The sequence below is a fragment of the Mobula birostris genome, chromosome 6, assembly GCF_030028105.1.
Source record: "Mobula birostris isolate sMobBir1 chromosome 6, sMobBir1.hap1, whole genome shotgun sequence".
Taxonomy (NCBI): Eukaryota; Metazoa; Chordata; class Chondrichthyes; order Myliobatiformes; family Myliobatidae; genus Mobula; species Mobula birostris.
Window position 1 is genome coordinate 100,201,914 of NC_092375.1, and position 23,439 is coordinate 100,225,352.

The window sequence follows — 23,439 nt, forward strand, 5'->3', positions numbered from 1 at the left end:
GATAAGCAAGTAGCAGTCAGTACTGCAGAAAGTCAGAATTCGATTATACCAAGTAATGGAACAAAAGCAACTTCCAATTATATTGTGAATTTCACAATGAATTTTTAAAAGTAGCTGCAAAGAAGTTTAATCAAACAAGAAATCAATTTATAAGAGGTGATTGCTGAGCCTCTGGCGATGATCTTTGCATCATCAATGGGGACGGGAGAGGTTCCAGAGGATTGGAGGGTTGAAGATGTTCCTTTATTCAAGAAAGGGAGTAGGGATAGCCCAGGAATTTATAGACCAGTGAGTCTTACCTCAGTAGTTGGTAAGTTGATGGAGAAGATCCTGAGAGGCAGGATTTATGAACATTTGGAGAGGTATACTATGATTAGGAATAGTCAGCATGGCTTTGTCAAGGGCAGGTCGTGCCTTACGAGCCTGATGGAATTTTTTGAGGATGTGACTAAACACCTTGATGAAAGAAGAGCAGTAGATGTAGTGTATATGGATTTTAGCAAGGCATTTGATAAGGTACCCCATGCAAGGCTTATTGAGAAAGTAAGGAGGCATAGGATCCAAGGGGACATTGCTTTGTCGATACAGAACTGGCTTGCCCACAGAAGGCAAAGAGTGGTTGTAGATGGGTCATATTCTGCATGGAGGTCAGTGATCAGTGGAGGGATCAGGGATCTGTTCTGGGACCCTTACTGTTCGTGATTTTTATAAATGACCTGGATGAGGAAGTGGAGGGATGGGTTAGTAAGTTTGCTGATGACACAAAGGTTGGAGGTGTTGTGGATAGTGTGGAGGGCTGTCAGGGGTTACAGTGGGACATTGATAAGATGCAAAACTGGGCTGAGAAGTGGCAGATGGAGTTCAACCCAGATAAGTGTGAAGTGGTTCATTTTGGTAAGTCAAATATGATGGCAGAATATAGTATTAATGGTAAGACTCTTGGCAGTGCGGAGGATCAGAGGGATCTTGGGGTCCGAGTCCATAGGACGCTCAAAGCAACTGCGCAGGTTGACTTTGTGCTAAAGAAGGCATACAGTGTATTGGCCTTCATCAGTCGTGGAATTGAATTTAGGAGCCGAGAGGTAATGTTGCAGCTATATAGGACCCTGGTCAGACCCCACTTGGAGTACTGTGCTCAGTTCTAGTCGCCTCACTGCAGTAAGGATGTGGAAGCCATAGAAAGGGTGCAGAAGAGATTTACAAGAATGTTACCTAGATTGGGGAGCATGCCTTATGAGAATAGGTTGAGTGAACTTGGCCTTTTCTCCTTGGAGTGATGGAGGATGAGAGGTGACTTGATAGAGATGTATAAGCTGATGAGAGGCGTTGATCATGTGAATAGTCAGAGGCTTTTTCCCAGGGCTGAAATAGTTGCCACAAGAGGACACAGGTTTAAAGTGCTGGAGAGTAGGTACAGAGGAGATTCCGGGGTAAGTTTTTTACTCAGAGAGTGGTGAGTGCGTGGAATAGACTGCCTGCAATGGTGGTGGAGGCGGATACGATCGGGTCTTTTAAGAGACCTTTGGATAGGTACATGGAGCTTAGAAAAATAGAGGGCTGTGGGTAAGCCTAGTAATTTCTAAGGTAGGAGCATGTTCGGCACAACTTTGTGGGCCGAAGGGACTGAATTGTGCTGTAGGTTTTCTTTGTTTCTTTCATGACTAAAAGCTTGTCCTGCCTAAGCAAGGACCTGGATCTACTGCAATTTGCCTACTGCCACAATCGGTCTGCGCAGGTGCAATCTCAGTGGCGCTCTCCTCAGCCTTGGGCCACCTCGACAATAGCAATAGCTTTTGTTTATTGATTACAGATCAATGTTCAACACCATCATACCCTCAGTACGAATCAACAAGCTCCAAAACCTAGGCCTCTGCACCTTCATCTGCAACTGGATCCTTGACTACCTCATCGGGAGACCACAATCTATGCGGGTTAGAAGTAACATCTTCTCCTCGTGACAATCACCACCAGCGCAGCTCAAGCTGCTAATGAAGTATCACAAACAAGAGAAAATCTACAGATGCTGTTTCTATAAGATCTCCTCTCATTCTTCTGAATTCCAGTGAATACAGTCCCAGGCGACTCAATCTTTCCTGATAGTCTAACCCCCCTCATCTCTGGAATCAAACTGGTGGTTCTCCTCTGCACTATCTCCAAAGCCAGTATGTCCTTCCTCAAGTGAGGAGACCAAAACTGCACGCAGTACTCCACAAGTACCCTGTACAGTTGCAGCATAACCTCCCTGCTCTTAAGTTCAATCCCTCTAGCAGTGAAGGCCAACATTCTATTTGCCTTCTTGATAGCCTGCACCTGCAAACCAACCTTTTGCACAAGCACTCCCATCCTTCTGCACAGCAGCATGCTGCAATATTTTACCATTTAAATGATAATCTGCTCTTCCATTTTTCCTTCCAAAGTGGATGACTTCGCGTTTACCAACTCCATCTGCCAGACCCTTGCCCATTCACTTAACCTATCTATGTCTCTCTGCAGACTCTCCATATCCTCTGCACAGTTTGCTTTTCCACTCAAAGTACTGTCATCAGCAAACTTAGATACACTACACTCAGTCCCCTCTTCCAGATCGTTAATGTATATCATGAACAGTTGCGAGCCCAGCACCGACCCCTGTGGGACACTGCTCACCACTGATTGCCAACCAGAGTAACACCCATGTATCCCAATTCCCGCCTTTCTACTGGTAACCAATCTTCTACCTATTCTAATACATCACCCCCGACTCTGTGCATCCTTATCTTATGGATAAGTCTTTTATGTGGTACCTTATCGAGTGCCTTCTGGAAATCCAAGTAAATACCATCTATCTGTTCCATTCTATCTACTACACTCGTTACATCCTAAAAGAACTCCAGTAAGACTGTCAAACAGGACCTGCCTTTTCTGTTTCCATGCTGCCCCTGCCTGATGGATCCACTTTTCCTCACCCTTACCGTCCTTGCTTTTAACTGGAATATACTTTTGTTGAGCACTATGAAAAATCTTTTTGACAAGAGCTGTATAACTTATCTCCTTTTACCGAAGGCCACGAACTTATCAATCACCCTTGCTGTGGACCACATCTACAAAGAAGGGATCCGTATGCTCCGCGACCACTGGACTAAGTGTTCACATGTAGGAGGGGACTATGTTGAAAAATAAATGTTTTCTAAAATTGACTCCTCCTACCTTAGGCCACGAACTTATCAATCACCCCTCGTATGTGCAATTTAAAGTCCCCCACAATAACTGCTATTCCATTCTTACATGCCTCAGACATTTCTCTGATTATTGCCTGTGCCACTGTGTTTATGTTATAATGTTATTATCCCGTGGCCTATAGACAACTCCCACCATGTGATTTTTTTTTCCCTTTAGTATTCCTAATCTCTACCCAGATGGATTCAACATTCTGCTCCTTAGATCTTATATCGTCTCTCACTATCACCCTGATCTCATCCTTAATTAAGAACTCTACCCCACCTCCCTTACCTTCCTGCCTATTCTTCCATATTACCTGATGTCCTTGGTTATTTAATTCCCAATCCTCTCCACCCTGCAACTATGTTTCTGGAATGGCCACTAAATTATACCCCTTTATACTGATTTGTGCCACAAGTTCACTGACCTTGTTATGAATACTACGAGCATTCAGACAGAGTGCCCTTACACTCATTGACTTTTAAAATCCAGGAATCTTTGCAACACACACAAAATACTGGAGGAACTCAGTAGGTCAGGCATCTATGGAAAAGAGTGCAGTCGATGTTTCGGGCTGAGACCGTTCAACAGGAGTGGAGAAAAAAAGCTGAGGAGTTGATTTAAAAGGTGGGAAGAAGGGTGAGAGAAACACAAGGTGATAGGAGAAGCCTGAAGGGGGAGAGATGAAGTAAAGAGCTGGGAAGTTGATTGGTGAAAGAGATACAAGGCTTTTCTGCACTCCACTCTTTTTTTAACTTTTGCTTTTACTTTCATCCACATTTTTCTCTTTTACTTTAATCACACTTCTCCAACCTGTTGAACCCACTCCCCGCTATTTAGTTTAAAGCCCTATCCACAGCCCTAGTTATGCGATTTGCCAGGACCTGATGAAGGGTCTTGGCCCAAAGTGTTGACTGTTTACTCTTTCCTAGATCCTTTTGTTCGACTGCACTCCATAGTGCTCTGCTGCTCACTGTGTAAGACCTACCCTGGCTGGTCCTCCCAAAATGCAGCACCTCACACGTCTGCATTAAATTCCATCTACTATTTTTACCCCATTTTTCCAGCTGGTCCAGATCACGCTGCAAGCTTTGATAGTCTTCCTCACTGTCGACTACACCCCAGTCTTGGTGTCATGTACAAATTTGCTGATCCAGAATGTTGATATAGATGGCAAACAACAATGAACATTGTACCAGTCCCTATGGCATGCCATTAGTCAAAGGCCTCCAGTCAGAGAGACAACCATTTACTACTACTTTCTGGCTTCTCCCACAAAACTAATATCTAATCCAATTAACTACCTCATTTTTATTGCCAAGTGCCTGAAATTTCTTGACCAACCTCCCATGCGGGACATTGTCAAGTGCCTTACTAAAGTCCATGTAGCCAACATCCACTGCCTTGCTTACATCAATTTTCTTGGTAACTTCCTTGAAAAAGATTGGTTAGACACGACCTACTATACACAAAATCACGCTGACTATTCCCTAATCCAAATACTGTCTATCCAAATGCTCATATATATGGTCCCGATAGGGTGCCTTCCAATAGCTTTACCACCGCTAATGTCAGGCTCACCAGCCTTTAATTTACTGGTTTATTCTAGAGACTATCTTAAACAGTGGGATAACATTAGCTATCCTCCAATCCTCTGGTGCCGCACCTGTAACTAAGGATGATTTAAATACCTCTGCTGGGGCCCCTGTAATTTCTGCACTTGCCTCCCACAGGATCCGAGGGGACATCTTGTCAGGCTCTGGGGATTTGGTTACATTAGCTGTGTTAATGAAGCAATGTGATGTGTAGACTTAATGTGATGATGGAGGGGAGCCTGATTTCCATCATCTGTTGAGCTGTGACTATAGTTATCTGCAGTTTCTTGTGGTCTCAGGCAGAGCTCAAGAAACCAATGATGGATTTGGATAGGATGCTCTCCGATCGATGAAGCTTAGTGTGGGTCAAAGCGGACATACCAAATTTCTTTAGCCTCTTGAGGAAGTAGGAATACTGGTGAGCTTTCTTCACCCTGGTGTCTACATGATTGGACCAGGTGATATTCAGTTCAGGAAGTCTAAGCCTTTCAATCCTCCTGACTTGGACCAATGACGTCAGCAGGAGCGTGTATACAACAGATTCCCGAATCCAGCTATTTCGTTTTGGATGGAAATTAACTATTGTTATTTCCAGTGAAGTCTGCATATAAATGAAGAAATAAATAAATAAACTGTGTAATATATCAGGGAAAACAAAGGTAGGGCTTATTTTCTGTTCACAGATTAGTTGATACAATGAGTACCACTTAATTTTCTGCCTGGGTAGCCTCCCTTTGTCTAACTTCTCTCCCCTTCCCCTTCTCTCTTTTTGCATTCTCCAATCTGGCTCCTCTCTTACTCCTTGTTTTTTCCTCACCTGCGCATCATCTCCATCTGGTGCCCTCCCTCTTTCCCTTTCCAACATGATCTGCTGTCTTGTCCTAAAGGATTCCTCCTTCTTCAGCCCTTGACCTTTTTCAAGTAGCACTTTCCAGTTTCTCACTTCTACTCCCCTCCCCACCCACTCACCTTCCTCCTCACCTGATCTCATCTATCACCTGCCAGACCTCCCTCCACTTATTTATTCTGGCTTCCTCTCCTTCATTTCTAGTCCTGAAATATGGTCTCAGCCTGAAATGTTGACTGTTGATTTCAATGGATACTGCCGGACCTGAGTTCCTCCAGCATCTTGTGTGTGTTGCTTTGGATTTCCAGCATCTGAAGAATTTCTTGAGTTTATAATCTGTAATTGTTTTGTGTTTGTGTTAATATAAATACAGTATGTGTCTTTTCCAGCTCCTCAATTTGAAACACAGTGTCAGTACATCCAGGCCACACTGCAGGAGTTTTTAGTCTGGCTTCATGGTGATACCAATTCTTCACCTGGACTTTTCCTCTCATACCCTCGTTCCCAGTATTGGGCCTACGCAGACTACAAGTACATTGCCAAGATGTTTGAAAATAAAGCTGAGCTCTTTCAGGTACTGAATAATTAAAGTAACATTTAAGCAGCATTTTCTGATGCAGGATACAACATTTTAATTTCAACTACGCAATAAAACCTTTTTGTTTCCCCTCAATGAATCACATGATGAAATCTTTTTGGATGAAATATTCATCTGGGTTTCACTTTGCCTCCTTTACTTCATGCAATATAAGACCATAAGAGATAGGAGCAGAATTAGGTCATTCGGCCTATTGAGTCTACTCTGCCATTTCATCCTGGTTAATCCATTACCCCTCTCAACCCCATTTTTCTGTCTTCTCCCCGTAACATTTCAAGCCCTGAGTAATCAAGCCCCATCAACCTCCACCTAAATACACCCAATTTTACAGCTGCCTGTGGCAGCAGATTCACTGCCACAGACACCACCCTCTAGCTAAAGAAATTACTCCTCATCTCCATTCTAAATGGACATCTCTTGTGGCTCCTGCTTGCATGGACATCGATCCTTGGACCCACTGACTTGGCCAACATCCATGAATGTCCTTCGTCATCATCTCCAAATCGTTGGACAAGAGAATGCAGAGAGGAGGCCTGACCTCTATCACCTCCTCATCTCTGTAACTAAACCCTAATCGCACCCTGAACTCTCCCTTCTATCCCCAGTCTCTGCTCCCCCCTACAAACTTAACAAGCAAACATCTGAGCCACAATTTAAGTGGAGCCTGGGGTTCAGTGCTATCTTCACTGGAATATCAATCAACTTAACTGTTCCTTTGGGAACATACTGGACATTGTTAATTAGGAGGGAACTTTCAGTCTCCAAAGCTATAGACCAGGTAGAACTAATCCAACAGTGTAATATCTTTATTCTAGCCAAAGTTCCAATTCCTATGCACCATATACTACCCTGAGATTCATTTTCTTGCAGGCATTCACAGTAGAACAGAGAAATGCAATAGAATCAATGAAAAACATATTGCTGCAGATTCCAGCATCTGCAATCTCCCCTGGGTGTCTGAGTTGAATGGATTCTCTTTGGAAAAATTCTACAAGTAGATTTTTGCAAATTTTTCTTTTTAAAATTGTATTGAGCGATACAGTGTGGAACAGGCCCTTCTGGCCCAATGAGCTGTGCTGCCCAGCAACTCAGTGATTTAACCCTAACCATATCACAGGACAATTTCAAATTTGCTGGTGAACGCAGCAGGCCAGGCAGCATCTCGAGAAAGAGGTACAGTCGACGTTACGGGCGGAGACCCTTCGTCAGGACTAACTGAAGGAAGAGCTAGTAAGAGATTTGAAAGTGTGGGGGGGGGGGAAATCCAAAATGATAGGAGAAGACAGGAGGAGGAGGGATGCAGCCACGAGCTGGACAGGTGATTGGCAAAAGGGATATGAGAGGATCATGGGACAGGAGGCCCAGGGAGAAGGAAAAGGGTGAGGGGGGGAAAACCCAGAGGATGGGCAAGGGGTATAGTCAGAGGGACAGAGGGAGAAAAAGGAAAGAGAGAGAGAAAGAATGTGTGTATATAAATAAATAACGGATGGGGTACGAGGGGGAGGTGGGGCATTCGCGGAAGTTAGAGAAGTCAATGTTCATGCCATCAGGTTGGAGGCTACCCAGACGGAATATAAAGTGTTGTTCCTCCAGCCTGAGTGTGGCTTCATTTTTGCAGTAGAGGAGGCTGTGGATAGACATATCAGAATGGGATGTGGAATTAAAATGTGTGGCCACTGGGAGATCCTGCTTTCTCTGGCAGACAGAGTGTAGGTGTTCAGCAAAGCGGTCTCCCAGTCTGCGTCGGGTCTTGCCAATATATAGAAGGCCACATCGGGAGCACCAGACACAGTATATCACCCCAGCCGACTCACAGGTGAAGTGTCGCCTCACCCGGAAGGACTGTCTGGGGCCCTGAATGGTGATAAGGGAGGAAGTGTAAGGGCATTGTGTAGCACTTGTTCTGCTTACAAGGGTAAGTGCCAGGAGGGAGATCAATGGGGGGGATGAATGGACAAGTGAGTCGCGTAGGGAGCGATCCCTGCGGAAAGCAGGGGGGGGGAGGGAAAGATGTGCTTAGTGGTGGGATCCCGTTGGAGGTGGCGGAAGTTACGGAGAATAATACGTTGGACCCGGAGGCTGGTGGGGTGGTAGGTGAGGACCAGGGGAACCCTATTCCTAGTGGGGTGACGGGAGGATGTGCATGAAATGGTGGAGATGCGTTTGAGAGCAGAGTTGATGGTGGAGGAAAGGAAGCCCCTTTCTTTAAAAGAAAGGAGGACCTCTCCCTCGTCCTGGAATGAAAAGCCTCATCCTGGGAACAGATGCGGCGAAGACGGAGGAATTGCGAGAAGGGGATGGCGTTTTTGCAAGAGACAGGGTGAGAAGAGGAATAATCCAGATAGCTGTGAGAGTCAGTAGGCTTACAGTAGATATCAGTAGATGAGCTGCCTCCAGAGATAGAGACAGAAAGATGTAGAAAGGGGAGGGAGGTGTCAGAAATAGACCAGGTAAACTTGAGAGCGGGGTGAAAGTTGGAGGCAAAGTTAATGACGTCAACGAGCTCAGCATGTGTGCAGGAGGCAGCGCCAATGCAGTCGTCGATGTAGCGAAGGAAAAGTGGGGGACAGATAGCAGCACAGGTGTGGAATATAGATTGTCCCACAAAGCCAACAAAGCATTCGTAATAAGGTGGATGAGTTGAAAGTGCAGATTGTTATTAATGATTATGATATAGCTGGGATCACAGAGACATGGCTCCAGGGTGACCAGGGATGGGAGGTCAACGTTCAGGGATATTCAATATTCAGGAGGGATAGACATGAAGGAAGGGGAGGTGGGGTGGCGTTGCTGGTTAAAGAAGAGATTAACGCAGTAGAAAGGAAGGACATAAGCCGGGAAGATGTGGAATCGATATGGGTAGAGCTGCGTAACACTAAGGGGCAGAAGACGCTGGTGGGAGTTGTGTACAGGCCACCTAACAGTAGTAGTGAGGTCGGAGATGGTATTAAACAGGAAATTAGAAATGTGTGCAATAAAGGAACAGCAGTTATAATGGGTGACTTCAATCTACATGTATATTGGGTGAACCAAATTGGTAAAGGGGCTGAGGAAGAGGATTTCTTGGAATGTATGCGGGATGGTTTTTTGAACCAACATGTCGAGGAACCAACTAGAGAGCAGGCTATTCTGGACTGGATTTTGAGCAATGAGGAAGGGTTAATTAGCAATCTTGTCGTGAGAGGCCCCTTGGGTAAGAGTGACCATAATATGGTGGAATTCTTCATTAAGATGGAGAGTGACATAGTTAATTCAGGAACAAAAGTTCTGAACTTAAAGAGGGGTAACTTTGAAGGTATGAGATGTGAATTAGCTAAGATAGACTGGCAAATGACACTTAAAGGATTGACGGTGGATATGCAATGGCAAGCATTTAGAGGTTGCATGGATGAACTACAACAATTGTTCATCCCAGTTTGGCAAAAGAATAAATCAAGGAAGATAGTGCACCCGTGGCTGACAAGAGAAATTAGGGATAGTATCAATTCCAAAGAAGAAGCATACAAATTAGCCAGAGAAAGTGGCTCACCTGAGGACTGGGAGAAATTCAGAGTTCAGCAGAGGAGGACAAAGGGCTTAATTAGGAAGGGGAAAAAAGATTATGAGAGAAAACTGGCAAGAAACATAAAAACGGACTGTAAAAGCTTTTATAGATATGTAAAAAGGAAAAGACTGGTAAAGACAAATGTAGGTCCCCTGCAGACAGAAACAGGTGAATTGATTATGGGGAGCAAGGACATGGCAGACCAATTGAATAATTACTTTGGTTCTGTCTTCACTAAGGAGGACATAAATAATCTTCCAGAAATAGTAGGGGACAGAGGGTCCAGTGAGATGGAGGAACTGAGCGAAATACATGTTAGTAGGGAAGTGGTGTTAGGTAAATTGAAGGGATTGAAGGCAGATAAATCCCCAGGACCAGATGGTCTGCATCCCAGGGTGCTTAAGGAAGTAGCCCAAGAAATAGTGGATGCATTAGTGATAATTTTTCAAAACTCGTTAGATTCTGGACTAGTTCCTGAGGATTGGAGGGTGGCTAATGTAACTCCACTTTTTAAAAAAGGAGGGAGAGAGAAACCGGGGAATTATAGACCGGTTAGCCTAACGTCGGTGGTGGGGAAACTGCTGGAGTCAGTTATCAAGGATGTGGTAACAGCACATTTGGAAAGCAGTGAAATGATCGGACAAAGTCAGCATGGATTTGTGAAAGGAAAATCATGTCTGACGAATCTCATAGAATTTTTTGAGGATGTAACTAGTGGAGTGGATAGGGGAGAACCAGTGGATGTGGTATATTTGGATTTTCAGAAGGCTTTTGACAAGGTCCCACACAGGAGATTAGTGTGCAAACTTAAAGCACACGGTATTGGGGGTAAGGTATTGGTGTGGGTGGAGAATTGGTTAGCAGACAGGATGCAAAGAGTGGGAATAAACAGGACCTTTTCAGAATGGCAGGTGGTGACTAGTGGGGTACCGCAAGGCTCAGTGCTGGGACCCCAGTTGTTTACAATATATATTAATGACTTGGATGAGGGAATTAAATGCAGCATCTCCAAGTTTGCGGATGACACGAAGCTGGGTGGCAGTGTTAGCTGTGAGGAGGATGCAGGGTGACTTGGATAGGTTGGGTGAGTGGGCAAATTCATGGCAGATGCAATTTAATGTGGATAAATGTGAAGTTATCCACTTTGGTGGCAAAAATAGGAAAACAGATTATTATCTGAATGGTGGCCGATTAGGAAAAGGGGAGGTGCAATGAGACCTGGGTGTCATTATACACCAGTCATTGAAAGTGGGCATGCAGGTACAGCAGGCGGTGAAAAAGGCAAATGGTATGCTGGCATTTATAGCGAGAGGATTCGAGTACAGGAGCAGGGAGGTACTACTGCAGTTGTACAAGGCCTTGGTGAGACCACACCTGGAGTATTGTGTGCAAGTTTGGTCCCCTAATCCGAGGAAAGACATCCTTGCCATAGAGGGAGTACAAAGAAGGTTCACCAGATTGATTCCTGGGATGGCAGGACTTTCATATGAAGAAAGACTGGATGAACTGGGCTTGTACTCGTTGGAATTTAGAAGATTGAGGGGGGATCTGATTGAAACATATAAGATCCTAAAGGGATTGGACAGGCTAGATGCAGGAAGATTGTTCCCGATGTTGGGGAAGTCCAGAATGAGGGGCCACAGTTTGAGGATAGAGGGTAAGCCTTTTAGGACCGAGATTAGGAAAAACTTCTTCACACAGAGAGTGGTGAATCTGTGGAATTCCCTGCCACAGGAAGCAGTTGAGGCCAGTTCATTGGCTATATTTAAGAGGGAGTTAGATATGGCCCTTGTGGCTACGGGGGTCAGGGGGTATGGAGGGAAGGCTGGGGCGGGGTTCTGAGTTGGATGATCAGCCATGATCATAATAAGTGGCGGTGCAGGCTCGAAGGGCCGAATGGCCTACTCCTGCACCTATCTTCTATGTTTCTAAAAAGATTTTTTCATTGAGAGTCGGGGAGATTCAAACAAGAGGATATGAGTTCAGAGTTAAAGGGCAAAAGTTTAGGGATAACATGAGGGGAACTACTTTACTCAGAGAGTGGTAGCTGTGTGGAACGAGCTTCCAGCAGAAGTGGTTCAGGCAGGTTCGATGTTGTCATTTAAAGTTAAATTGGATAGCTATATGGACAGGAAAGGAATGGAGGGTTATGGGCTGAGTGCAAGTCGGTGGGACTAGAAGGGCCGAGATGGCCTGTTTCCGTGCTGTAATTGTTATATGGTTATAAATTTACAATTAGATTGTGGAGAAAATCTATCAATTAACTCAAATGATAATAACGAGCAAATGAACCCCATCTTTTGTCAAAATCAAATAAAGATTCAAAGGTTCGACTTCTAATTTTCTCCAAACTAAGACATAGCATCACCTGAGAGAACCATTGTGACAACGTGGGAGCTGATGTATTCTTCCACTTCAAAAAAATGGCCCTCCTGGCTATCAATGTAACAAATGCAGTAACATGTTGGTCAGACTCAGAGATACCACGGATATTTTGAAGAATTATTCCAAAAAGCACAGTTAATTTGTTAGGTTGTAAATTAATTTTAAGTGCTTTAGAAATTGTCGAAAATACTGTCTTCCAGAACTGTTCCAGTATAGAACAAGACCAAAACGTGTGTCAGTGTAGCTGTCTCAGTTTTACATCTATCACAATAACTATCAACATTAGGAAATATTTTAGACCATCTCTCTTCGTCAAATGGTAACGATGTACAATTTTAAATTGAATCAGTGAATGACTAGCACGGATCAAAGGAGAGTTAACCAGTTTCAGAATCCGCGTCAAATCCTCTGTCATAAAGGTCAAATTGAGTTCCTTTTCCCAATCTTGTTTAATCTTAAATAAAGGACGCTTATCCCATTGTAATAATAAATGGTAAATTCTTCCAATAGAACCCTTCATGGAAGGGTTCATACTCATAATAGTATCTAACAGGTCAGCCTCCAATATGTAAGGAAAATTACTCAAATATTTTTGTAAGAAGTGTCTAACTTGAAGGTATTGTAAAAAGTGTGAGTATGAAAGAGAATATTTATCAACTAATTGTTCAAAAGACATCAATCTATCTTCTTTAAATAAATCCAAAAAAGAATTAATACCTTTATTTTTCCAAAGTAAAAAAAAAACTGGATCACTCAAAGAAGGCTTAAAAAAGCGATTTGGATAAATTAAACTACAAAGTTTAAACTTTTTAAGATTAAAAATATTGCGGAACTGGAGCCAAGTTTGTAAAGGATGCTTAATTACAGGATATAGGTTTAAATGAGCAACTTTAGCTAATTGTATAGGTAAAGCAACTCCCAAAAATGAGATTAAGTAAAACTGTTTCACAGCTTTCAATTCCAGGTCTACCCATATTGGCCGATCGTTCTTATTAACCCAATATAACCAAAAGGACATGTATCGCATATTAACAGCCCAGTAATACATTCTTAAATTAGGCAAAGCAAGACCTTTTTCAACTTTTGTAAGTGACATTTACTAATTCTTGGTCTTTTATTATTCCAAATAAAAGATAAAATCCGATAAAAGAATCAATCTGATCAAACTTGTAACATACACCTGTTAGGGTGTAATCTCCAGTTACCTTATTAGCCAGGAGCAGATGTCATCAGGTGGTTCCCAACCTTCACAGAGTGTTTCGACCCTTAACTACGACACTCTCCAGTTGGTGGGCCAGCAGTGGTGGCCAAATCACTGCCCACCTGCTCCTGGCTTCCAGCTCCCCTCCTCTCGCCTACTCCAAATAAAAGATAAAATAATAGAATCAATCCGATCAAAAAATTACTTAGTCAAAAAAAACAGGGATATTCTGAAATGAATATCAAAATTTTGGTAAAATCATCATTTTAACTAAATGGATACGACCGACAAGTGAAAATGTAAGTGGACTCCATCTACTAAATAAATACTTCATAGAGTCTACCAAGGGAAGGAAATTGGCTTTATAAAGATCCTTATATGCTTTAGTAATTATAACACCTAAATATCTAAAAGAATCCGTGACTTTAAAAGGAGTATTATCATATATAGAGACAGATTCATTTAAAGGAAACAATTCACTTTTACTAAAATTTATTTTATATCCTCAAAACTCTCCAAATTCATTGAATAATTTAGCAAGGCAGGAATAGATTCTTCGGGATTAGATATATAAACCAATAAATGGTCAGCGTAAGGAGAAATCTTATGAATGGTCTCATTCACAAATATCCCATGAATATTTTTAGCTTCACGAAGAGCAATAGCAAGGGGTTCTAATATTAAATTAAATAACAAAGGACTAACGGACAACCTTGTCTCCTCCCCCGTGAAAGCTGAAAAAAAGGAGACCTACAGTTGTTAGTAACAACAGTAGCAATAGGAGTAGCAATAGAAATAGTATATGTAATACAATATATCATTCTAATCCAATTATTAAAATTAACACCAAAGCCAAATTTCTCTAAAACTTTAAATAAATATTTCCATTCAACTCAGTCGAACGCTTTTTCAGCATCTAAAGAAATGACGCATTGTGGAGTTTTAAAAGAGGACGAATATATAATGTTAAATAGTCTCCGAACATTTGAAAAAGAATAGCGACCCTTTATAAAGCCTGTTTGATCTTTAAAAATAATTTTACCCGAAATATTCGCCAACCAATTGGCCATTATCTTTGACAGATTTTTAGCATCGACATTCAATAATGAAATAGGTCTATATCAGGCACAGTCAGTAGGATCTTTATCCTTTTTAAGAATTAAAGAAATAGAAGCCTCATAGAAAGTAGAGGGTAAATCACCTTTCACAAAAGAATCTTTAAACATTTCCAACATATACAGAGAAAGCAATTTTCCAAATTTTTTATAAAATTCTACAGGATAGCCATCAAGTCCAGGGGCCTTACCAGATTGCATTGAAATAATAGCATTATGAATTTCGGATTCAGTAATTTGGGCATCAAGTGTTTTTTTGATCCTCAACAGAAATTTTAGGAAAAGCAATCTTTCGTAAGAAAGCATTCATTGCAGAAGAATCTACTGGACATTGATATTTATAGAGTTCAGTATAAAAATCTTGATAAATCTTATTAATTTCTTCATATTCCCAAGCCAAGGTACCATCTTTCCTACGAATTTTCAAAGTTTGCCTTTTGGCTCCAGCCGTTTTTAATTGAGATGCGAGCAGTTCGTTATTTTTATCTCCAGGCATACAAAATTGGCTCTTTAACTTAAACAAATAGCCTTCAATGGGATGAGTTAGTAATAGGTTATATTGTGATTGAAAGTTCCATCCTTCGTTTGAATAAATCTATATTAGCGGAAATTGCATAAATATTATCTAAGCCCTTAATTTGTTTTGAAATCTTATCTGATTCTGCTTTAGTCTGTTTTTTTAAGTTTAGCTGAATAAGAAATTATCTGACCACGTAAAAATGCTTTAAATGTATCCCATATAATTAATTTGGATGTGCCCCCTATATCGTTAAAAGTAAAAAATTCTTTTATCTGGGTTTCAATGAAACTGACAAAGTCAGAATTTTGCAATAATGTCTGACACATGCGCCATGGTGGACGGGCAAGAATGACATAAACAAATTCAAAAGACAAACTCAAAGGCGCATGATCGGGGGGACGTCACGTGATGACGTGGGATTGAGACGTATGAATCCAGCTCTCCCGTAAAAAATCAGCAAAGTACCATTTAAACAAAGCAAAGTTAATAAATACTTTCTGAAAACTACTCATAAACTTCTCAAGACTATTTTATGATATGCCTCGTAAATTGCAACAGAAGAAGTCTGCTGTTGTGAAGTCGCCGCGAGACGGGAAGGAAAAAAGGCCTACTGCAGCGACGGAACCTCGGACTCAGGTTGGATCTCCTTCGGAGGAAACACATTTTATCTCTGGCGTAGAAGAACAGGGAGCAATGGCGGCGGTAGCGGTCCCTGGGAAGAAGATGCCGGAATTGCGCATGCGCAAAGAAGTTGGCATGCGCAAATTGATACAAGTCAAACTACAAGAACCGACGGCCACTGCAAGCCAAAGTGACTCAGAGTCAGAATCGGATTCCGCAGAGAACGCAGATGAAGAAGAGGAGGAAGAACTGGAAGAGCCTAAAGGTAAAGATATGATGGAACATAAAAGAGGCTTTATTGCAAGTAATGATTGAATTAAAAGGAGTAAAAATAGAGATTAGAAACATGAAGCTGAGCTAAGATAAAGCTATGAAAAGACAGGAGAAAGTGAATAAGGAACTTCAAAAGTTGGAAAGAACAATGGAGCATATTAATGACAGAGTGGAAAAAACAGAAAATGATATACTTGTCTGGAAAACGGAAAGAAATCGACTGTTGGAAAAAGTGGACATGCTGGAAAATTTTAGTAGACGAAGTAATATTAAGATTGTTGGTTTTAAAGAAGGTATAGAGGGAGACAATCCAATAGAATTTTTTCAAAGATGGATCCCGGAAACTTTGCAAATGAAAGAGGGAGACCGATCAATTGAAATTGAGCAGGCACATAGAGTTCTAAGACCAAAACCACGAGGTGACCAATATCCACGATCAATTTTAATAAAATATTTAAGATTTCAAGACAAAGAAAGGATTCTACAGGCGGCTGCTCAAGCTGCCAAGAATAGAAAAGGGCCATTGATGATAGAAGGGAACAAAACTTTTTTCTACCCTGACATAAGTTATGAACTTTTGGAGAGAAGGAAGAAATTTAATCCAGTGAAAAAAGTCCTTTAGGATCACAGTTATCAATTTATACTGCGCTATCCTGCAACCTTGAAGATTTTTTTGGCTGATGGAGAAAAAAGATTTTTCGACGACTACCAGAAAGCGGAGGAGTTTGTGCAAGATTCTTTGAAGATACCAGAACAAACCCAGGGGAGCGAGGTAGATTTAAGATGAAGATTTTGTCAAGGAATAGACTTGGTGGATTTTTAAAGGCGAAAGAATATATAAATATATTATTAATTATATGATAGAGGGGAAGAAAGGTTAACGTTTGAAGAATATTAGTTGGGAATAGTGACATAAATTTTTCTATATATATGCAATTATTTTGTTACGGGGGAGCTGGAAGAAATACTGACCAATCGCTACGGAATTCACGTGTGCAAGCATGGCTATAGCCACAACCTGCAAAATGGAGGGGGGTAGTGTTGTGCTTTTTTTCATTTACAACATTAGTGGGGGGGTATTTTGTTATTTTTCTTTTTGTATCTTATCCATCTTTTATTTCTTTCTTTTTGCCTGGATGATTGGGAGGGAAACACATAGCAACATGGTGAAGTTTAAAGAGATTCCCCAAGGAACAATGAGAGTTAAGATGTTAAGTAACGTTTTAGATTGGAGTAACTTTGTTAAGAATAATGACTAATTTATTGATTTTTTTGAGTTTTAATGTTAATGGGCTTAATGGACCGGTGTAAAGAAAAAGAATCTTAACACATATTAAGAAAATAAAGGTAGATTTAGCCTTCTTGCAGGAAACGCATCTAACAGAAACAGAACATCAGAAATTAAAGAGAGATTGGGTGGGTAGTGTTGTTGCAGCGTCATTTAATTCAAAAGCGAGGGGAGTAGCAATCTTGATCAATAAAACATTACCAATTAGAATACAAAATGTAATAATCGATTCTGCGGGGAGATATGTGATTATATACTGTCAACTTTTTACCGAATTATGGACTCTCATGAATATTTATGCACCAAATGAAAATGATGCAAAATTTATACAAGAAGCTTTTTTGAATTTGGCTGATGCACATGAAAAAATATTAATAGGAGGAGATTTTAATTTTTACCTAGACCCAGTCTTGGATAGATCAACTAAGGCTGTTACAAAATCGAAGGTAGTAAAACTAACTTTATCATTGATGAAAGATTTAAATTTGATTGATAAATGGAGAAGAATCAATCCCAAAGAAAGAGATTATTCGTTCTATTCTAATAGACACAAAACTTATTCAAGGATAGATTTTTTCCTATTATCAATCAATATTCAATACAGAGTGAAAAATATGGAATATAAAGCAAGAATATTGTCAGATCACTCTCCTTTATTAATGACAATAATAATGACTGATAAGGAAGAAGTGACTTATAGATGGAGATTTAATTCAACATTATTAAAACGTCAAGATTTTTGTGATTTTATGAAAAAACAGATCCAATTTTTTTTAGATACAAACTCTCATTCAGTGGATGATAAATTTATACTATGGGATGCAATGAAAGCATATTTGAAGGGTCGGATAATAAGTTATATGTCTAAAATTAAGAAAGAATATATGGCAGAACTAGATCAATTGGAAAAAGAAATTACAAAATTAGAAAAAGAATCTCAAAGACATACGACAGAAGAAAAACGAAGGCAACTTGTCAATAAGAAGTTACAATGTAATACGCTTCAGACATATAGAATGGAAAAAGCAATCATGAGATATAAGCAAAGGTATTATGAGTTAGGTGAGAGAGCACACAAAATTCTAGCTTGGCAGTTGAAAACAGAACAGGCTTCCAAAACAATAAATGCAATTAGAACAAGTGCAAATAAAATTACTTATAAACCTTTAGAAATTAATGAAACCTTCAAAAGTTTCTACTCTTAATTATATCAATTGGGATCACAAATTGATGTTAATGAGATAGAAAGGTTTTTATCACAAGTAACTCTTCCAAAAGGGATTAGATATGCCTTTTACATTAAAAGAGGTTGAAGAAGCTTTAGGATCACTTCAAAGTAATAAATCTCCAGGAGAGGATGGTTTTCCACCTGAATTTCATAAAAAGTTTGAAGGTTTATTATTTCCTCCTTTTATGAAGTTAATACGTCAAGCGGAAAAAATACATAAACTCCCAGAATCTTTCTCAACAGTGATTGTAATAGTATTGACAAAAAAAGATAGAGATCCTTTAAAACCAGCATCATACGGCCTTTTTCTTTGTTGAACACGGATTATAAAATAATAGCAAAAATTTTATCGAATAGATTATCTAAATATTTACCAAAATTAATACATATGGATCAAACAGGATTTATTAAAAATAGACAATTGGCAGATAATGTAACTTGGCTACTTAGTATAATTCATTTGGCACATAAAAGGGAGGAGATGAGTATAGTAGTAGCCTTGGATGCAGAAAAAGCATTTGATAGATTGGAATGGGATTTTTTATTTAAAGTATTAGAAAAATATGGGTTAGGAACACCTTTTATAAACTGGATTAAAACTTTAAATACTAATCCTAATGCTAAAGTAGTGACAAATAGTCAAATTTCAACACCATTCCAATTAAAAAGGTCAACTAGACAAGGTTGTCCGTTATCACCTGCTTTATTTGTATTGGCGATAGAACCATTAGCAGAACTAATTAGAATTGATTCAGGTATTATGGGTTTTAGAGTTAATAAGGAGAAATATAAAATTAATCTATTTGCTGATGATGTTTTGATTTATTTAACAAACCCACAGCATTCGTTACGTAAATTATCTTCTAGATTGGATGAATATGGGAAAGTATCAGGGTATAAAATAAATTGGGATAAAAGTGAAATTTTACCTCTTACTAAAGGAGATTATAGCCAATGTCGATTAGTAACCCAATTTAGATGGCCGGTAAATGGTATAACGTATTTAGGTATAAGACTTGATAATGATGTAAAGAATTTATATAAATTTAATTATTTACCACTATTGAAAAAAATTCAAGAAGATCTTGATAAATGGATGATACTACCAATAACATTAGTGGGTAGAGTCAATGTTGTAAAAATGAATATATTTCCTAGTTTACAGTATTTGTTTCAAACATTACCAATACAAGTGCCACAGAAATTTTTTCAAGAGTTAAATAAATGTGTGAGAAAATTTCTTTGGAAAGGTAAGATGTCAAGAATATTGAAAAATTGACATGGAAATTTGAGTTAGGAGGGTTACAACTTCCAAATTTTAAGAATTATTATAAAGCAAATCAACTTAGATTTATTGCATCTTTCTTTGACGAACAAAAACCAGCATGGATTAGAATAGAATTAGATAAGATAGGAGAAAATACACCTGAAGATTTTATATATAAATGGGAATCTAAATGGATACAGGAAAAGAAAGAATCTCCTATATTGAAACATTTGATTGATCTGTGGAATAAGATAAATGTTGATAATGAAATAAAGAAGTCTTTATTAGCAAGGAGACCTTTGATTCAAAACAGACTTACTCCTTTTACAATGGATAATCAACTTTTATATAATTGGTACCAAAAAGGGATTAGATCTATAGGAGACTATTATGACCGAGGTATGTTGATGTCGTTTGAACAATTAATGAATAAATATAAAATATCAAATAACACTTTCTTTTGTTACCTTCAATTAAGGGCTTATTTAAAAGACAAACTGGGTCAAACAATGTTTTTGCCAAAACCCAATGAAATTGAAATTTTAATTCAAAAAGGAAAAACTAAAAAAATTATTTCTTTTATGTATAATTTGATTCAAAAACAGACAATTAAGCAAGGAATCCACAATTCAAAACAAAAATGGGAAACAGATCTGAATATTAATATTGATGACACAAATTGGTCAAGACTGTGTCTTGACAGTATGACAAGTACAATAAACGTATGACTTAGATTAGTACAATATAATTTTTTACACCAATTATATATTACAGTGCAAAAAATAAATAGATTAAATTCAAACTTATCTGATCAATGCTTTCGGTGTAATCAAGAAATTGGTACTTTCTTTCATTCTACTTGGTCTTGTTCCAATATTCAACCTTTTTGGTTAAATTTCAGAGTTTTATTGGAACAAATTACTGGAACTCAACTTCCACATAACCCTATATTATTTCTATTAGGTGATATTGAAGGGATAAAACCGAAACTTAAACTGAATAAATATCAGAAAGAATTTATAAAAATTGCATTGGCAATAGCTAAGAAGGCTATAGCAGTTACTTGGAAATCGGATTCCTATTTAAGTATGGATTGTTGGAATAATGAAATTTCTAGTTGTATTCCACTCGAAAAAATTACTTATAATTTAAGAGATAAATATGATGCATTTTTGAATATTAGGCGCCCATATTTACAAAAGATAGGATGGCATATTGCTCCGATGATAAAGATGTTGGTCCCTTGGGGAAAGTAGTAAATAAATATACTAAATTTATTTTGAATCCCATGGAGCATGTGGAAACTTTCCAATATCCAGGCAGTTCTTCTTTCTTCTTTCTTTTTCTTTTCTTTTCTTTTTTTTCAGGTAGGGGTATATATCGGGGGGAAGGGTTAAGGGGAGGGGGGAGGGTAGATATTATCATTCTATGTAATCATTTCGAAAACTTAATAAAAATTATATTTAAAAAAGGCGCATGATCAGATAGAACAATAGCGTCATATTCACAATTTTTAACACCAGGCAAGAAGCGGGGATCAATTATAATATAATCAATCCTCAAACATTTTTTACAAACATGTGAAAAGAAATAATATTCTCTGTTATCGTGGTGCAGATACCTCCATAATTCGATCAATCCAAAATCGATCGAAAAGGAGTTAATAAGTGACGCGGAACGATTTGGAAGTCGCTGATAGGTTGAGCTCTTGTCAATCATAGGATTGAAACAACAGTTAAAATCCCCACCCATTATCAACATATATTCATTTAAATCAGGCAATAAAGCAAATACCTTTTTAAAAAAAAAAGACTGATCATCTATATTAGGACCATACAGATTGACCAAAACAACTTTTCTGTTACAGATCACTCCTTTAACAATTAAAAATCTACCATTTGAATCTGACTCAATATCCTCTTGAATAAATATATTGGATTTAATAAAGATGGACACGCCTTTAGTTTTACTCTGAGAAGTAGAGTGGAACTGCAAACCTCTCCACCATCCAAAACAATCTATTTTGATCTCCCGCCCTGATATGTGTCTCTTGAGCAAAAATTATATCAGGTTGGAATCAATTAATAATTATAGAAGTCTTTTTTCGTTTGATAAGATGATTCCAACCACGTACATTCCAACTTATTACATTAATCTGTTTAAATACCATAATGTAATTTTATTCTACTTAATACATGCACAGAACACATACCAATATGGGATGATCAAAAATGGCGGCGATGAAGAATACAACCACATAGAAAACACGCATGCTCCGGAACCACCCAATGGGGAAAAAACTCCTAACTCTAACCCCAAACCCCTCCCCAAAAACCTAAAGGAAAGGCGAGCAACCTATGATAGAATACAAAGCCAGGGACTGCTCTGTCTGTACAGAAAAACCATTTTTAAAGGATTTTCTTTACCTCCCCCTAGTTAGTAAAAAAAACTGAGTGACCTTGTAAGAAAAACAATGAAGTCTCAGCCAGGAAAAGTGTTTACATTCCAGCATCTATTAAACAAGAAAGAACCAAAATAATGTTATCTCTTAAAAAGAAAAACCAGCACCATTTTTAAGTTTAACGTTAAATCCCTGAACATTAAATCATTTATAAGACGCTATAGTAAAGCAACAAAAAAGAACATCAAACCAGATATTAGGTTAAAGAAACAATTTGCTTTATCTTCTTTTCTCAGTCGAATGTCCGAGTAACCATTTAAACAGTCATATTTGATCCATAAATCTTCTTTCCAAAAGAAAACCAATAATATGCGATAATCAACAAATCTCCTGATCTTCTTTTATTAGTCTCTCAATGGAATATCCAAGTAATCTTAATAAATCTTCTTTCCAAAATGCGAATAATGTATAGATAACCAAACAGCCTTTCAGATAGTTAATTCGGTAGCGGTGGCAGGTATAGTTTGAACGAAGTCCAGTGCAGCTTTTGGATCAAAATATGTACGAGGAGGAGAGTTAGGAGGAAAAACTTTAATTCTTGTTGGGTAATGCAAAGAAGGAAACAATTTCTTATCATATGCCTGTTTCATTACCAGAGCAAATCTTGATCTTTGTTCCATTACATCCTTCGGATAACCTTCATAAAAATGGAACTTGGATTCCTTAAATCTAAAAACTCTCTGCTTTCTTACCTGTCGCATTATTTGATCTTTAATTTTAAAGTGATGAAAACAAACTAAAACAGATCTTGACTTATTTGGATCTTTAAATTTCAAAATAAAAGCTCTGTGTGCTCTTTCTATAGCAGGTGGCTATGATACTATGGTAGGTGGCATTTCATCAGATCTTTCCTTTTGCATCTTTCCTTTCCCATTACCTCTGTCACTAGGTTCAGACAAGTTCTTCCCACTCTTCATAGACATAGACATATTGTTCCTCCTCAAAAATCAGCAAATAAAAATTTTAAATTCAAAGTTTAAACTAGGGGGAGAGAAACAAAACTAAGAGCAGCGCAAGATTGCTGCTACTCCATTTGCAGACAGGCGCAGTCTCCCCGGCCCACAAAGTTGTGCCGAACATGTCCCTATCTTAGAAATTACTAGACTTCCCCATAGCCCTCTATTTTTCTAAGCTCCATGTACCTATCTAAAAGTCTCTTAAAAGACCCTATCGTATCCGCCTCCACCACTGTTGCTAGCAGCCTATTCCACGCACTCACCACTCTCTGAGTAAAAAACTTAGCCCTGACATCTCCTCTGTACCTACTCCCCAGCACCTTAAACCTGTGTCCTCTTGTG

At 39.1% G+C, this 23,439-nt stretch overlaps 1 protein-coding gene across 6 annotated transcripts in view; it reads left to right on the forward strand.

Moving 5' to 3' along the window:
• Positions 1-23,439, forward strand: part of hspbap1 (hspb associated protein 1) — a 327,701-nt gene that overhangs the window by 126,852 nt on the left and 177,410 nt on the right. For all 6 annotated transcript variants that reach the window (XM_072260933.1, XM_072260937.1, XM_072260936.1 and 3 more), the window contains one exon: positions 6,030-6,214. In XM_072260933.1, coding sequence (XP_072117034.1) covers positions 6,030-6,214 — 185 coding nt within the window. The remainder of the gene's footprint in view (positions 1-6,029; positions 6,215-23,439) is intronic.